At 31.5% G+C, this 19,675-nt stretch overlaps 1 protein-coding gene across 1 annotated transcript; it reads left to right on the top strand.

Moving 5' to 3' along the window:
* The first annotated feature begins 10,015 nt into the window (after positions 1-10,015).
* LOC109183650 (serine carboxypeptidase-like 11) lies at positions 10,016-19,287 on the top strand. Its single transcript, XM_019333712.1, has 14 exons — positions 10,016-10,227; positions 10,627-10,772; positions 11,149-11,225; positions 11,319-11,435; positions 11,530-11,632; positions 13,764-13,801; positions 14,568-14,669; positions 15,531-15,584; positions 17,207-17,317; positions 17,462-17,527; positions 18,306-18,424; positions 18,705-18,818; positions 18,908-18,953; positions 19,040-19,287. The coding sequence occupies exons 1-14, from the start codon at positions 10,052-10,054 to the stop codon at positions 19,121-19,123; spliced, it is 1,353 nt and encodes a 450-aa protein (XP_019189257.1). The 5' UTR covers positions 10,016-10,051; the 3' UTR covers positions 19,124-19,287.
* Positions 19,288-19,675: the final 388 nt, after the last annotated feature.

Raw genomic sequence — 19,675 nt, 5'->3', positions numbered from 1 at the left:
ATAAGAACAAAAAACTAAATTAATACTTGTGGAAACTTTTGGACTTATTGCTAGATGCACAATCCAATTTGGAATGTATGAAAACAATTACATCCATCAGCTTTAGGGGAGTATTTAATGACCTCTTTCTAAATTATCACTCCCACCGATTAAGATATTCTTTAGCAAAATTAATGATATAAGACTCATAATTGATTTGACAAACTAAATAATGAAGATATAATTCCCCACCATTAGTTGGGCATACTAAATAATCAATATTTGGTTCAAATTATAGTCCAACTAAATGAATAATTAATGAGGACATGATTCTCCACCATAATTGGACATACTAAAATAATAAAATACGCCTTCCAAGACCAAGTTGGAATCTGGCTCAAAAGGATACATTTTATTATTGGAATCCAAAAGAGGTATATCATACCACGCAACTTACTATAGTTAGTCCAAATAACCAAGTAAGCTTCGTGATAAATAATTAATAAAAGGTGTATCTAAATTTTGGGAAGTGACTAAATACATGTTTTGCCAATGCAAACCATGAAACTTAGAATTATAATTGAACTAAATTTATAAATTCTAAGAAAGTGAGATTTAATTACTATCTAATGTGTTGATGAATTTATTGACATAAAACTTGCCTGTGGGCTAAAGTTTTACTCAATAAGATTCAACTGAAATTTTATGATGAAACAATTATCAAATGAGTTGAAGAATCTAGTGACATAAAACTTGCTTGTGGGCTAAAGTTTTAATTCAATTAGATTCATTACAACCATTATGACGAAAAACTTAATAGATCATGTTCCTTATCTTAATCCCTGTGGGGAAATTAAGATAGATTACCTAAAGTTTACATCATAAAATTAAGCTTCATGATAGAGGTGAAAATTACTCATAAAGTAAAATTCTTTATTCCTATCATTACTGATAAAACTACTAAACTACATTCTGATACATAATTGCCTGTGGGCTAAATTATGATCATAGTTCAGTATTTCATCCTAATTAATCATATAAATATAACGAAATTGCCTGTGGGCTAAATTCCATCATATTACATACAATTAATCACAATTGATATGTCTAAAACTTTATGTGACCCTAACAACTCAATATATAATTTTAACTAATTAAGGATGTTGTGGCTACTATACGCCCCAACTAATTAAAATTATAAGATCACTAGACATTTTTTTATCAACTTTTATGTGACCCAACAACTCAATATATAATTTTAACTGATTAAGGATGTTGTGGCTACTCCCCAACTAATTAAAATTATAGGATCACTAGACATTTATCATTGTCATCTTTATGTGATTTGAACTTTAGACAATTTTTAGTAAATTAAAGATGTTATGGCTACTCTTTAATTAATCTAAAAATTGTAATCACTTGGCAAAAGGGGAATTTAAAGCCTAACAAACACGAAAGTTGTTCGAGACGAAGCTCGGTTAAATACCAATTCCTTAGACAGAGTAGCGTCGCAAGGGAACTAGTAGCAACAAGGCTTTTAAGCCAGGGCCATAGAACTAGTATTCCTCCCCAAGAAACTTCCCTAAGTCATGCGTGAGTCTCATGTTTGAAGTAAAACCGTTTGGGAGATCTATAAGATTGTAGATTCACCTATGGATAAGGCTTTAAATAAATGAACTAAATTAACAGAGTAAACATGCTTAAATTTAGGCACTACTGCAATTAATTTTATGCATAAAGTTCAACTTAAGGAACTAAATACATTCTTAAACTATGCTTTCTAAAGGCATAATAAATTGCATAATCTAAAAATAAAATATTATGCTTAGAACAGATATGCATAAAATTAAATAATAAACTCATATGTTCCAAATAGATTGCATAACTGAAAACAATTTTAATATGAGCAATAACCTCAAGTATACAATTAATATGACTTCTAACCAAAAGAAATCCAAAATTTAAATAATAATATAATAGATATATACTTTGAAAGGTTAAAAACTATATGCCCACGTGAAAATGTTTTAATTGCATAAAATCAAATTTGTGAGAAACAGGCTGAATTCAAAAATATCAAGCCATAGTATATGTTTTATTCGTAAATAAAAATCTCACAAATTCTAGTTTCATAATTAAACTTAATATTATGCACTTTGATTAAAAGCATAAAACAATTTAAAGAGTATGAAAAACACCAAATGTGCATTTAATTATTCACACTTAACCAAATGTGGGCAATAACCTCTAAAATCATAATTCAAACACTAAATAAATTATGAGATAGATGTACAATAATGACAATAGTCATTTGCAAAATATGTTTATCCAAAATTTTGAATTGATTTAAAATCACTCTCCAAGTGTAACACGCTGTGTTACGAACCCTAACCCTAACCAAATATTTAATCAATTGCCCTAAAAAGAGAATTAAAAACCCATTAATCAACTAAGAAAGGTCCACCATAGTCCATGGGCCCACATCCCTATAACCAACTCCTTAGTCCTATAAGGAATAGAATTAGCAAGACCATAGCATTTAGACCCCAATTAGGACTCTTGGGAAAATATATATATAAATAGGGTCATAGGAGGCACCTAGATCACACATCACAAATAATCTTTCACCACACAAGAAGTTCCCAGAATCCCCTTAGGAGAAATCAAGAAAGAGGAAATCCTAAAGAAAGACCCTTCATAGTCAAGGAAATCAATTAAGGCTAAGAGGTAACCCATGTCTCAACAAAACCTATTTTCTGCGCTATAATTTCCTTCCTTGGCCTCCCTCTAAATCCTTGTGTCTTGATTGAATTCTTCTATGATAATGATGTTATGTTCTTGATGATTGATAAGATGATTTATATGCTTTCTTGATAATCTTGATGATCTTGATGTTAAAAAATGAAGTTCTTGATTATGATATGATGATTCTTGACGGATCTTGATATTTTCTTTATGTTAAAGATAAAATATGTTCTTGATGATTTGGGTGGGATTAGAGCCCTAGGTTGGATTGGGAATTTGTATTATGATGATCTTGACTTATATTTGGGCGGGATTTCGCATGTTCGGGTATTGTTTATATTAGAAGTCGTAATAGGATAAGTCCTACATGATTCTTGCTTTTGATCCGTTAATTGGTTACGTGATGTCATTATATGCGTTTAAAGGTGTCTAAGCATGATTTCGGGTTCCACAAAGGTTCCCGGGACGAGTATACGAGTAAAGAGTCAGTGGGGGGTAGGTGGGGGTGGGGGAACCCACCACCTACCCGCTGCCCAAAGGGCACGGCCCGGCAGCGGGCAGCCGGTTGCCCGCCGGCTACCCGCTGCCCGGAACAGTGCCCATTAGCGGGCAGCCGGCGGGTGACCCCCACCCACCGGCTACCCGCTGGTCCGTACCCCACCCCGAGTCCCCGGCTTCCCCGTTTGATGGTCCCCATCCCCCGTGGTGTCCCAACGGACCCCGTTTGTCGTGCCTGAGTCTAGTTTGATATTTCGGGTGCCGTTCGTAGGATAAAAGAGTCTTAGGAATTGCATGCTAGTTGAATTGGTAACCCGTGGACCTAGGTGGAAGTTGTATGGGCCCTTAAGAATTATTCTTAGTATGTGAATGATCACACGTAAGTTTATTTATATGTCTTTCCCCTCCCAATATGCTATTACGTGCTCGTACGTGTTATGTGTTACATGACCCCCCATTTTGGCTATAGGCCAATTGGGTGGTTCCCGAACTAAGGTTCGGAAGTCGGTTGAAGACCGAATGGATGGTTCCCGGACTGAAGGTCCGGAAGTGGCTAAAGGCCAATGGATTGTTCCTGAGCTAAGGCTCAGAAGTGGCTAAGGCCAAATTGATACACTTCTTGGACTACAGGTCCAAATATGGGCCTCGGTGCTATGACCCACCGGACCTGAACGCGCCAGGACGGTGTGTAGGGCCAATAAGCCGAGGAAGGCTGTAGTCCACCGACCTAAGTAATCAGGCGGTGTATAGGGCTACGGCTGGCTGCGATCCACCGAATGGTGGCACAGCAGTGTGTAGGGCCATAGTTTCCGAGGATCTTCGCCCACCGACTGAGTATAGCTCAGCGGTAAGCCGGGCTTGATCCGCTATGGTCCACTGACTGTGCGCATCGACGGTGTGTAGGGTCGTAAGTCCCCCCTTGTAAAGGGGATCGCGGTCTACTGACTGTGTGCGTTAGTGGTGTGTCGGATCGTGATCCGACGCTAAGTTCGTTAGCGGTTCTCAAAGGGTTGTTTGCGATCAACTGCCCTCTTGCCACGGTACTGAGGTAGGGTGTTGCGGGGCCGTGTTAATGCTATATAAGCATTAACCCTCATGTTCGGGGCATGCGATTGGTCCCGTGGCGCCATCAATGATTATATGAATGGTGATTAAGTGATGATGTGTTTTGAAATTGGAAAGTGATCTGTGACCTTAGTTGCGTAATCCTTATGATGTTATTTCTACTTAACTGCTTATTACTGTTTGATGTGCTAGTCCCAATTTGCTGAGTCTATTCCCAGTTTTAAAACTAGTGTCTCTTAAGTATATAGCTTCCTGCTTCGAAATGAGTTTTGTATATCTATATATATATATACCTATCTATATTGTATTTCAACGCGTTGGAGTGGGTTACCAGCATCTCTCGCTGAACAGATATATTTGGCTTTCAGGCACGGATGAGTAGGCACTGGAGCGCGTTAGAGATTGGAAGCGTAGAGTAGATAGTTCCTTTTCGGCGTGCGTGCCATGTTTATGTATTGACATTATTAAGGATTTAGATCATTAGCCTGTGCACATGAGTTCTCTAGCTCAGGTGTGGCATAGCACCCCATACTTTTATATTATACTTTTGGGAATTAATGAGAATTTAACTCTATTATATAAGTTTCAAAAAAACTGAAAAATTTCGGGGTGTTACACCAAGACTCAATTAATAGTATCATTAATGACATAAAATTGCAAATAAACCAAAAAAAGCAATAGATAGCCATAATAATATTATTATGTTAATTTGAAGACTCAATATGGAAAACAAAAAACTAGTTAAAACTGTTAACCTTTAAAACATTTTCAGATATAACTTTAAAATTTAATAAAAGAATTCCGAAAATAAATGTCACATAAATCAATTTGGAAACAATGCATGACTTAATACCATAAAAATAATGTTGTCAAAATATTAATAGTAATAAGGATCATTATAATCACTGTTAACATTTAATAATATAATGACAAACATGGTCATACATATCTTAATGTTTCCATTTTCTTAAAGATAAAATGTGACTAGTTCAAAGCAGTTAACAGTTATAACAACTATAACAGTAGTCACCAATAACAATAAACTGTAAACTGCAATTAATGATTTGTGTACCTTAATGATGCAAACTGCATCTATCGATAGCACTAACATCGATAGCGAAGAAAGCCTCCGAAATCTCCCATCTTCGCGGAGAGTTTAGTTGACTCATCAATGTTAGTAATCTCAATGAATCGCCCAATGGTATGTAACAGTTTATTGTAACACTCAATTACCATTATTAATAGTAATGAAAAAAATGAAGTGACATGGGTAATCTTACCAATGTACCAAATATAGTAAATTACCATGAATTAATAATTATTATGAAAGGTAATAAATGAGATTAGTCCCTAAACTTAATAACAGTGATTAATACTGCAAATTAATGATAATTACAATTAATGCAAAACTGTAATTATGGGATGCCAAATACTAATCTCAATTAACCACATAATAATTAACCATGACTATAATGAGTCATAAGGAAACTGAAATTAAGGTATAACCAAATTACCATTATAAATGCAATATATCAACTATGTACATTGCTTGCCATGTAAAATACTTAAAATTATCGTTAAGACCCTGAAAACTATTAATAGATTAAAACATAATCAACTTAAATAATAGTTATAATGCTTAATGGCCAAAACAATAATTATAATTCTTAATGACTTCAAATGGTAATTGTAATCCTTAAACCCTTAATGACTCAAAATCACGCAATGATAATAATTATAGCACTAAATTGCTTAAGTCAGACCCATAAACCTTAATGTCCCAACTTAATTATAACATGAATGATAAATTTTCTAATATGGAAATAGATCCGGACATTATATTATCACCAACGGTAAATACCGTTAACAAAATACGGTAGTTAGTAATAATTAAAACTTAATAAACATTTTATAATCAAATAAAGGAGTGCTACAATTATTACTAAAATATCAATCAAAGAAGGTGGAATCCATACTTTAATGACCCAGATAGGTCCTAAATAGCTTGTTCAAATTAGGTTTTAAAGTCCAAGTGAAAAATAGGACTAAAGTATGCTAAAAATTAAATGAGAAACCAAACAAGTTGTCTTAATAGGTTATAATGTCCAAAATTAACCTAAGGATCCAAAATTGAACGATATTTAACATAAAACTATGAGTTAATAATATGCTATATCCATCCTTAATATATGCTTTTCTAAATGTACAATTATAATAAAATAATTTATGAATATACAAACCATGTGTGGATTTTGCATATTAATATATTATTAACTCATAAATACTAAATAAATTGCAATAATTCATGCAATTTAATATGCACATTAATATTAAATTAAAATTCAAGCAGCAAATTCAATAATTAATATTTGCTCAAGAATAATAATTTAATTGTGAATTTAATGCCAAATTAAGAAAAACTAAAGGGCATTAATATAACTCTCAATATTAAATTAAAACTTAATATTTGCTCAAAAATGAATAATAATTTAATTGTGACAGGAATTACTGTAATGGTAATAATAATGGCAATAATTCAATCACAAATAATGCCATAATTAATCTCAATTTTAAATTTTTAATGCCAAAAATTAAAGAATAACTAAAGGGCATTATTATTTGAAAAAATAAGCAATTACTAATATTTACCATTTGCCACTATAATTTACAATATTAATTAAGATAATATTAATATGGCAATATTAAACAAAATAATCACCATTTACCAAAACTAATATGCAATTATTAAATATAAGGCAAATATATCAATATATGGTAAAATAAAAGTAAATTGCATGATTAAAGGCGTACCATGTACAACAATAACTGTCCAAAGTTTTAGGAGAAATAAAAGGTACCTCCGTTGTATGTGGTCTCGTCTTCTCCGTTGCCATTGCCAACAAAAATCATGTACAACCCTGTACGCAGCTTTCTGGATGGAGAGATATCGGCGACGACAACGCTGGAGTCTGAAGCCGCACGGTGGAGCACCTCCGTCGGAAACCCAGCCCGTATCCGTCATTATCCTCACCGGGAACCCAGCGACCAGCGCAGCCCTGAGCTTGAGGAGCAGCGATCAGCGCCGGCAGCCTTATCGCATCGCCATCCGCCGTCGCGATGTCAATGCCAAAACTCGCCTCTCGGAACCAGCAACGCCTGAAGGAGGGGAGATGTAGCAACGCAATCGGAAAGTCCAACTCGCCTCTGTCGGCTCTCCTCAATGCAACGCCAACGTCCGCCGTCGTCCTCACCGTAACGCCACCGCCGATACCAACAGTAGCCCACCGCTACGCCCATGGCGGTGTCCTCCCAGCGGCAGAACTCACAGCGCAGCGGAGAACCAAAGCTGCAGCCCCACGTCGGAGTCGTTACCCATGAACCAGTTGCCACTGGAAAACTAAGGCCCTCGTAACTCGATCGCAGATGTTGTTCAGTGGGAATGTGCGGACTATTCTAACTCGTCTTGCATGTCAAAAGTTTCACCGTGCCTCTCTCGAAAAATAGCAACAACAATAAAACAATTCCAGGATAAATTTCGAACGGAACACATACGAAAATGTATATGGGGATTAATATCCATTATCGAAATAATTTTTGCAGCAATACAAATAGCCAGGCAGAGATTATTAGGGCTCTGATACCAAATGTTAGATAATAAATTGACTAACATAAACTAAAGTAACGAGTAACCTGACTCGTAGTAGCAGAAGCCTTAGAATCATCTGAATGTCCCTTGCCATAGTTGTTAGTGTTGCCACGGGATGGTAAACCTGCTGAATAAAGGTTAGTGTTTTGTCTATCACTTCTCTCCCGAATACCTGATAGTGCGTGTATTCTGAACACGGGAGCTATGCAAGGATTGTTTTGCTTAGAAGCCTACATGCCATCAACGTAGGCAGATATTCAGTTTAAGCTTAACTGGATATCCTGAGTTGCCTAACAGATTAAGCCACTAACTGACTTAATCTTTCACTTGCACCACAACCACTTAATTAATATAATATATTATAATATATTATATTAGAGAAAATACATACATACATACATACATACATACATACATACATACATACATACATACATACATACATACATACATACATATATATATATAGAATTTGGTTCTGGTGTGGTTAGAGTGCTCAGATGCGGTTGTGCGATTTAATCTGGGCCATTTATCTCGCTTAAATCAACGTCCAGGATTACCAAAATTTAAAAAAAAAATGCGGTGGAAATTTTGTAATTTTTGAATCTAGGTCAAAATTAATGTGAGCAGTTCTGTGATTAATGTGCGTGAGTTTTGTATATAAGATGCGTGAGTCTTGTGCATAAGGTGCGTGAGTTTTGTGCTTAATGTGCGTGGGGTTGTGCTTAATGTGAGTAGTTGGTAAAACTTAAAGTGTGGGCTTTTGTGTTTAAGGTGCGTGAGATTTGTTCTTAATGTGAGTGGAGTTTAATTTGTGCTTAATTTGCGTAGGGTTTGTGCTTAATGTGTGTGAGGTTAGTGATTAATGTCAGTAATTGTTGAAACTTAAAGTCTGTGAGTTAATACTTAAAGTGTGTGGGTTTTGTGCTTATTGTGCTTGAGATTGTGCTTAATGTGCGTGGGTTTTGTACTTAATGTACGTGAGTCTGTGCTTAATGTCAGTAGTTGTTGAAACTTAAGGTCTGTGAGTTAATACTTAAATGCGTGGATTTTGTGCTTAATGAGCGTGAGATTGTGCTTAATGTGCATGGGTTTTGTACTTAATGTGCGTGAGTTTGTGCTTAAGATCTAACACTTAAAGGTGCGTGGCTTTCTTCCAGACACGCGTTTTTTTTCATTGATTTGAGTCGTTATCTAGATTTGATCAACGACTCAAATCTAACCGCACAACTGCACAGGAAGTTATACCTGCACATGAACCCTTCCATATATATATATATATATATATATATATATATATATATATATATATATATATATATATATATATATATATATATATATATATATATATATATGGAAGGATTCAAGTGCAGCGGATGACTTCTTGCGCGGTTGTACGTTTGACGCACCACAAGTATTAAAATGGCGCATCTTAAGTACACAAATCACGCACCTTAAGCACACAAACAAAGCACCTTAAGAACACAAACAACACACCTATGGTTTTAAAATGACGCACCTTCAGTTTCAACAACTGACGCAGCTTAAGCATATAAAATAACAAATCACGCACCTTAAGCTTTAGGTTGACGCACCTTAATCACACAAACCACGCACGTTAAGAAGGAAAATCACGCACCTTAGTAAGCACACAACTGCACCTGAAAAGACTAACCGCACGGAAATTCATATATATATATATATATATATATATATATATATATATATATATATATATATATATATATATATATAATACTGTTTCAAATTTTTGATAATCTCAACTGAAAGGTATTTTTCATAATTTTTAAAAATGAAAAAAGTACATTAAAATATTTAGGAATATAACACGTGAATTTCAATGAAAATCATTTTTCACATATTTTCCTCTATAATTGTACATGTACCATAATTAAAAAGTTAAAAAGTAGAACCACGTGTAAGCTGTTAACTTTTGCAGAAGAAGTAAACTAATCCTCCGTATTAATAAAATTTATGATTTAGGTGCGAAGCCGCTGTCACTATATGTTTTCGTTAGTATAAAAGATCTGCAACCTAGCACCGAGCAAAAATGGGCCTTTTCTTCTTCTAACAATTAAATTAAATTTGACGAAAATGTTGTTCGCAAATCTTTGGCGACGAAGAAGCTGCAGTTCTCTTCCTTTGCTTCTAGGAACTGTCGTTGTTTTATGGTTTTGCTCTTCACATCATGTTGAAGCAACAGGCTCTAAGGTGGAGTATCTCCCAGGGTTTCGACATGAAGGGCCTCTTCCATTTGAACTTGAAACCGGGTACATCTCTGATCTTATCATATTGAAGGAGTTTTAAGAGTGGTTAATATTATAATTATTGCAAATTTGAAAATTTAGTAATTATAAGATTCTAGTCTTTGATTTTTCATGATTGAAGGTGTAGATGTGTCCACACTTTCAATTATCCGCGAATACAACATTTCTAAATGCACAATCTTAACTATAGAAAATTACAAAAATGACATCGCATTTTTTATTATTTTTCATTAATTTTTAAACTTTAATCATCCATCATGAATATATCAGATTTGTCCATAGTTCGTTATTCTCATTTGATATCTCAATTATAATTATATATATATATATATATATATATATATATATATATATATATATATATATATATTGAATTTAATGTACTTTGGTGGTTGTGATTAGATATATCGGTGTTGGAGAATCAAAAGATGTACAACTTTTTTACTATTTTGTAAAGTCTGAATCAAATCCCAATATTGATCCAATTGTACTTTGGATCTCCGGTGGTCCCGGATGCTCTTCTTTTGTTGGAATGACGGAAGAATTGGGTGAGCTTTAAAATTGCATCTTTTCTTTTTTTAACATAGGTTTTTTACATGCATAACTTTGATGTGTTAAAAAATTATTTTTAAATTATTTTTATTAACAAATATTTTTATTTTTTATTTAATTGTTTCAACAGATTTGTTATGATTTTCTAATGTGACGTTTTCTGCTTAACAGAACTTTTAGTCTAGTCTTTAGATATGTAAAGTTCATCCACTAATATAAAATTAAATAATATAAAAAATGAATTAGAACTAAATTGATTTTTAAGTATAATTATATAAACAATGCCTATAGATTGTTTCAAGGAATAAATGACAATAATATAAATATTGTGTCAAGGAAAAAATTTCTAAATTAAATTAACCATATGCACAGGGCCATTGTTATTTGATGTATCAAAGAATAACCGAAATTTGCCTACATTGTCACTAAATCCTTATTCATGGACAAAGGTACTTTACTTTGTGCTTTTATAGAACATTATCAATAAATGTTAAGGTCAATTTCAATTGACTAATATATGAAGTGCATAAAATTATTGCTAGGTTGCAAGCTTTATCTTTTTAGAGTTACCTGTGGGAACAGGATTTTCGTATGCTAAAAGTTCAAAAAATTATACTGATGTAGAAATAAGTTATCATGGAGCTGAATTTATTCGCAAGGTAAACACTTTTCAATTTTCATTGTGATAGGCACACGTGCACATATATATTGTGAAAATTGCATTAGTTAACTAATACTTGGATTATTCTATAGTGGTTTGAAGATCACTTTCAATTTCAATCCAACTCATTCTATGTTGGTGGAGACTCATATTCTGGTATTACCGTTCCAATGGTTGCTCAAGCAATATCATATGGTAATAAGTCATTATAAAATATTTCATTGAAGTTTATGTGATTCGTTAAAAAAAAAAAAAGATAATTAAATTAAGAATATATGTATCAAATATGAACTTGTAGTATTCACTTTATGAACCTACAGTACTTACTTAATGAACATGTGATAGCAACTTTATTAACTTACAATAATTACTTAATGAATAAGTTGTAGTGACTTTATTTACATATAGTACACACATGCATTATTGATTTCATGAACCTAGAATAGTGACTTATTGAACAAGTAGTATTCACTTAATAAACATACAATAGTAAATTAGTAACTTAATTGACTTGTTGTAGTGACTTTATAAATAATCTGTAGTAATGAACTAACAATAGTGACTTTATAAAACTATATACTATATATTAATTTTAAAAAATAATTAAAAAAATCAATGTGATGTCTTTTAAAAGATCGCAATTAGAGTTTTTTTAACGATATTTTTATAAATAATTTTATTTGTATAATAAAAAATTTAAGTTAGAAAAAAAAGTTGTTAGAAAAATGCTTGTTTTCTGTAATACAACAAAAAATACAGAAGAGCGTAAAAGAATAAAAACTGGATCATATGAAAAACTTTAACGCGTTTGGTTCAGGTTATATAAGATAACCAAGGTTATATTTGGTAATATAAGATTCTCATGTTTGGTTCAGGCTATATAACTTTCCCAGAGAATGTCATATAACCTCTGCATTAAGTTTTTATATATTGGAAGGGAATGTGAGATACCCTCCAATTTCTTAGATAATCTCACATTCGGCAAATTATGCTATGGACCCGTGTCCACCATGTGCATGGTGGACACGTTGTACATTCATAATTTCTATACTGTACATTCATAATTTCTAAACTGTAGATTCATAAAATTTATAATGTACATTCATAATTTTTATACTGCACATTCATAATTTATGTACTATAGATTCATAATTTTTAAACTGTATAGTTATCAAATTATGAATATATAATTATTAGATTATGAATCTACAGTACAAAAATTATGAATGTGCAATATAGAAATTATGAATCTACATTATAAATTTTATAAATCTACAGTATAAAAATTATGAATCTACAGTATAGAAATTATGAATCTACAATACAGAAATTATGAATGTGCAATATTGAAATTATGAATCTACAGTATAGAAATTATGAATGTGCAGTATAGAAATTATGAATCTACATTATAAATTTTATGAATATACAGTATAAAAATTATGAGTCTACAGTATAGAAATTATGAATCTATAGTATAGAAATTATGGGCATGGTGGACACGGGTCCTGGGTATAACACTCCCTCACATTCCCTTGTCTTATTACTAATGTTGAGCTTTGGACGTTTTAATAAATTTATCTTATTACCGTTGTCTTATTTACATATCTTAATTTTAAACCAAACACAGGAATCTAACATTCCCAGCAATCTAACATTCCCTAAAGTAATCTAACATTCCATGAACCAAACGCCCCCTTAAATGTGTACTCACTTTCCAAGTCTTTAATCTCCCTTACTAACCAATATGGAAAGTCAAATAACATGCATAAGCAGCCTTTAAATAACATGCATCATCATATTTTAATATTTTTTTCTTCTAATTAACCAAAACACCTATCAGGACTATGTGGTTTAATGGTACCCGGGTTGGACTTCCATTTGGAAGATTATGAGTTTGAGCCTTAGTGGAGGCGTTATTGGTTCTTTGTGTTTCCGTAGGTTGAGAAAGTATATGAACAGATACTGCAATGTAATAGAGCCAACTTTGTAAAATATTTATAACACCACAATACCTCAAATATTATTTATACTTTCATGATTGTACAGTTGAAACACTAATTACCATTACGATACAAATATCCAATATAGGTGTGGGAATTATGTGATATATTTTGATTATAATAACTTGGGTTCGTTAATATTATATTGCAATATGAACATTGGTTCATGATATAAGTATCCGTGCAAAATATTTTGTTTCAATATGTTACAGACACTATCCATCATTACAAATTTTTTAGTGTCATGAATCTTTATTTATATTTTAAATTTTTGGGTAATATAATTAATATATTTCAATAATTTCCCACTTGTTAATTTACAGGGATTGATGCAAGATTTAAGCCACATGTTAATCTTAAGGTTGGTAAAGATTTTAAGTATGAACATGTTTCATTTACAACACATACACACATACGTGTATATATATATATATGTAGGTATTAAAAGGGCAAGTAAAACGTATTACAACTGTAATAATATAATATACACCAAGCAGCAATATTAAGTACACATAATGTCATCATTAGGTGCATCAATGTAAACAAATAAATTACTTGCACTATTAGGTGAAAATGGTTGCACTTTTAAATGATTTAAGTTGCACATTTTATTTGCATACTTGGATCATTTACTTGCACTTTTAACACATGTTAACCTAAAGAGTCGTTCTCTTTAATAAATCTGTAGCAATTAGAACACACACACACGCGATGACATTTTTGTAAATAACTTGAATTTAAAGTACAAGTAACACTAAAGTGCAACTGTACTTTCAATAATATAAATTGCATGGAAGCAGAGTTACAGAGTGCACCTGTTGAATATTCCAGTGTATATTTTAGCAAAGAACTTGAATTTTAATGTGCAACTAGTAGCGCTATAAAGTGCAATTATCAACAATATATAGTACATCTTTTAATAGCACTTGTACATATGAGAGGTGCAGTCATTTTGGTGTTGTTAGTTGCATTCTATGATGTTGTTAATTGTACTATAAAATTTGAGTCATTTACGAAAATGCTACTGCATTTTTTTTTTCCATTTCTCCTTACTTTAAAGCCATTAGATCTTCCTAAATCCGATCCATAGCTTTGAGTAACACGTCTTGCAAGTTATGTTGCACTAGGGTTACATAATTGGCAATGGAAACACATTTGCACTTGACATCCGCGATTATACTTACCGAACGGCTCGCGGATTAGGTCGTATTTCAGAAGAAGAGTATACGGTAATTGTTCTTGATTGTTTTTCTTTTATGTGTTAGGTTTGTAGAAATTTTAGTATGATGCCTAATATTATAACTAACAAGGGGCAATAAGCTAGATTTTTTTCAATAAGATTATACTTATTTAGAAAATTATCACTTTTCATTTTTTATACGCCTTCTGTCTAATTTTATGTGTCTTGGTTAATGAGGGTTTGCTAAAATTATTTACAATTCAATTTTTTATAATATTAAATTTTTATTATAAGAATATAAAATTTATATATCTATAAATTACCAGGACTATGTGGTCTAATGGTACCCGGGTTGGACTTCCATTTGGAAGATTATGAGTTCGGGCCTCAGTGGAGGCGTTATTGGTTCTTTGTGTTTCAGTAGGTTGAGAAAGTATATGAACAGATACTACAATGTAATAGAACCAGTAACTTTCAAAAAAAAAAAATATATCTATAAATTACATTAAAAGTAATATTAAAAATAATAAGGAATTACTAAAGCAAATAAATAAACAACGAAAAAAAATTGATTTGACAAATAGTACGTAGGATGGTAAAATGGGATACGAGTAATAGACAAATTTTATTTATTTATTTATTTATTTTTTGGGCATTGTAAGTTTTCCTAAATTTATCAAAAAAATTTATAATGTCAAATACTAAAAGTAGTAAAGAATGTGAAATAGTTTATAATCTTATAAAAATAAAATAATTGAATTAATTTTGTTAAATTATAAAATGTATCTCATCTTTAATTGAATTAGATGATCATCCATTTAAAATGGTAATTAAAATGTTATCACACTATATAGTAGTTGGCTATTGTTAATTATTTGATTCCTAATAGATTAATTATATTCACGTGCAGAAAATGGAAGATTGTATAAAGATAAAGTTTTCTGATCCAAATTGCAGGAAAGAGGTCAGCAATCATTCTAACTATACTTTTATATTTTTGAATGCAACTATAATTTTATATTAAAAGTTAGATACGCCCTGAGTTTTATAAATTACTTTTTTTTTTCCTTTTTATCAATTTTAGCCTATTCCAATATAATCATCATTTTAATATTGAACAAATAATCAGATGCTTATTTTTGCAAAACACATATAGTGGCAAATATATATATATATATATATATAGGGAAGGGATCAGGTGCATTTGAGGCTTCCCGTGCGGTTGGAAGCACATTAAGCACTAAACTGACGCATTTTAAGCACACAAACAAAACACTTTCAGAACACAGTCTCATGCACGTTAAGTACAAAATTCACGCATATTAAACACAAGCCTCACGCACCTTAAGTACAAAACTCACGCATGTTAATCACAAAACACACGCACCATATAAGTTTCAAAAACTACTCACATTAAGCACAACCTCACGCACGTTAAGCACAAAACTCATGCATGTTAAGCACAAAACTCACACATGTTAAGCACAAAACACATGCACTTTAAAGTTTCAACAACAACTCACATTAAGTACACACGCACATTAAGCACAAAACTCATGCACCTTAAGCACGAGACTCACGCACCTTAAGTACAAAACTCATGCACATTAAGCACAAACCTCACGCATGTTAAGCAAAATAGTCACGCACCTTAAGTACAAATCTCACGCAAATTAATCAACCGTTTAACCGCATGGGAAACACTTAAATGCACCTGAACCTCTTTATATATATATATATATATATATATATATATATATATATATATATATATATATATATATATAATTAAAAGAGTTAATTCCACCGAATGTCTTTTGTCTTTGGTGTCAATTTTAAATTTAGTCCCAAACTATTGTTTTGGCAATTTAACAACTCAGACTATTATTTTTTAGACTCTTTTGCTCCATTTGAAATTTCCTATTTTAGGTATGGGCATTTTTGTCTTTTCATATTTTAGTTTTGTTATTTTTTCGATTTCAACCGGTTTAATTGGTTTAGGACTTTAGATAACCTCTGATTTTTAGTAGCCATATTTTTCAAACGGTTTTTCGTAAAGTCCTAAACCAATTAAACCGGTTGAAACTAGAAAAATAACAAAAGAAATAATGAAGAGAGAAAAATGCACTTACTAAAAATAGAAAACTCACGAGAAAGACTAAAAGTCTTCAAAAAATAATATGCTGGATGTTAAATTGTAAAAATGATAGTCTGAGAATAAATTTAAAATTGCCACCAAACACCAACGAGGGACCTACGGTGGAATTAACTCAAATTAAAATATCAGAGACTCAAAATATAAAGTAGTGATGCATTTTCAATCAATTGCACAATCGTTTATTAAAGTTACAAATATATAATCGACACTTTCTCTTAGAATATAACATTCTTACAATCCTCATTAAAATTGTGTGTGTGTCTATATATATATATATATATATATATATATATATATATATATATATATATATATATATATATATATATATATAGTTTTTTTAAAAATTTTTGCTTTTGTTTGTTTTGTTTTGTTTTTGTTTTTGTTTTTGTTTTTGGTCTTAATGGAGCATGCCCAATAATGTGCAGATGACTGTGCTGTCCCTTTTTTATTGGCCTAATGTTATTGGAGAAGAAAATGATGCTAAGAGGTTTTGTGGGTTCAATGTACATGCCTTTGATCGTGGATTAATATTTTTGGTAAGATCTAATTTATTTATACAATTATTTTGTAATTCCATTTTTTTTTTGTGCGATCGTTTTCATATGTTATAAATCTCAAATATTTAATATGTTTTACCACTTTTAACAATAATGACATTCTCATAACATGCAACATACTAGGCTGGACAAATTGCATCTCTGTGGATTAATAATGATATCGTTCAAGAGGCCTTGCATGTTCGGAAGGTAATTATTTTCTTTTTTCTTTAAATTTTCTAAATAATGGAAAGTGCAATGACGGAAGTTTTCCCTCCACAGGAAAAAAGAAATTATTGATTAGGATTGAATTAATAAATAATAATTTAAAATTTCAATATTTAAAAATAATATTTACATTATTAGTGGTCTTAAAATTTTAGATATAAAGAATTTTTTTTTTTATATGTAATGTTTTTTAGAAGTCAATTCGAACGTATAACCATATAAAATATATTTTATTTATATTTTAATTTTAATAACCAACACTACTGAAAATTATGGAATTTCCGACCACCTCAAAGTGATCTTAAATCAAGTCGAAAGTCTTGTTCCGACCACTTTTGGTATCCGGAAAAACCTTTGTTGCTATTTCCAACCACTTTTTGCTTTCAACTTGATTTAAGATCACTTTCAGGTAGTGGGAAATTTCATAATTTCCAGTAGTGTAATATATTGGTTATGTTTTTTTTTTTTTTAAATACTACTGACTCTGTTATAATGTAGTATCTGTTCATAGCTAACTACTTTCTTAACTTACCAAAGCACAAAGAGTTAATACCGCTTTCACTGGGACTCAAATCATGCTACTAGACCACAAGTCATTGACATGACATATATTGGTTATGTTGATTGTGCATTGGAATTGTTAAAATGGTTTTGCTAAAACGCATATATAACTCACTTTTTATTAGTGTGGTTTAGAGAAAGTACATTAAAAATTTATATTCTTTTATACTTCAATTTTGGATTGTTTTGACATATATAGGGATGCGGTGAAAAATGGGTTAAATGCAGGACGCGTTTGCCATATGAATTAACTGTGAACGACAGTAGACCATATCATGCAAATCTTAGCACAAAAGGTTATAGATCTCTTATATACAGGTTTGTAAAATATAATATGAGTCTAATTAATATGTAATAATGTTGTGAAGTGTGTTATTAATTCATTCTGAATCAAAATACTTAGTTACAGAATTGACTGTCATTTAAACATGGTAGTTCAATTGGTCACGAAGCTGAATTTTGTCACGAGAGACCAATAATTGAATCTAGCCTTTGTTGGTCAAAAAGATATTTGCTACTAAGTATATGTTTCAATGCTTTTTTTTTTTTTTTTTTTTTTTTTTCACTAATCTAAATAAACAATCGTATCCTATTTCAGTGGAAGTGCTGATGTGTATATTTCTTCACTTTATACTGAATTCTGGACAAAATCATTGAATTATTCTATCATTGATGATTGGCGACCTTGGATTGTGAACCATCGAGTTGTTGGGTATGTTATAAAAGTCCACTACAGATTTATGATTTATGAATTATAATTAAGAAAAACTAATTAAAATTATATCATTTAATTTCATGTAGTTATACAAGGACTTTCTCCAACAACATGACATATGCCAAAATCCTGGTGATAATTAACTAATATATAGTATGTTGTTTATTAGCTCAAAATATATGAATATATGTATAACTCTTAGTTGATATTTGTTACAGGGATCAGACCATATTGCTCCAACAATAACACCCGCTGAATGCTTCAAAATGTTTAAGAGATGGATATCTTATGAGCCACTTTAATATTGTATGACAATGGTAAAATATATGTTAAAAGTACGTTTTATTCAATAACACATTGATGTACCCAAGTTTTATTTTGATGGTTTATGATGAACTTCATGTCAAAAACTACAAAATTATTTTGTAGTAGAATATTATTTAATGAATAAATTACTATGGAGTATAATTTTGAAACTGAATTGTATTAACATTCAGTTCATCACATACCTGAGGCCACTGAGGGATTGTCATATTTTATTTTTAACTTTTTTTTTTTTTTTTTTTTTTTTTTTGGGTTTGGAACATGTGAAAATAAAAAATTAAACTCCTTAATTAGTTCTTAGGAGAATTTGATTCGATTTAGATCATATTATAATCTTTACCCACGGTTGAAAATAGAGGAATTTTCGACCACCTGGAAGTGATCTTAAATCTAGTCAAAAACCCTTGTTTCAACCACTTTTGGTATCCGAAAAAAATATTCGTTGCTAATTTTGACCACCGGAAATAAATAAAGATTGTATTGGTCCCTGGCAAGTTAAAGTCTAAAAGAGGATAGGAGGAGGTGGGTGG

The sequence above is a fragment of the Ipomoea nil genome, unplaced genomic scaffold (assembly GCF_001879475.1).
Source record: "Ipomoea nil cultivar Tokyo-kokei standard unplaced genomic scaffold, Asagao_1.1 scaffold1149, whole genome shotgun sequence".
Taxonomy (NCBI): domain Eukaryota; kingdom Viridiplantae; phylum Streptophyta; class Magnoliopsida; order Solanales; family Convolvulaceae; genus Ipomoea; species Ipomoea nil.
This window is presented reverse-complemented; position numbering and strand designations above follow the sequence as displayed.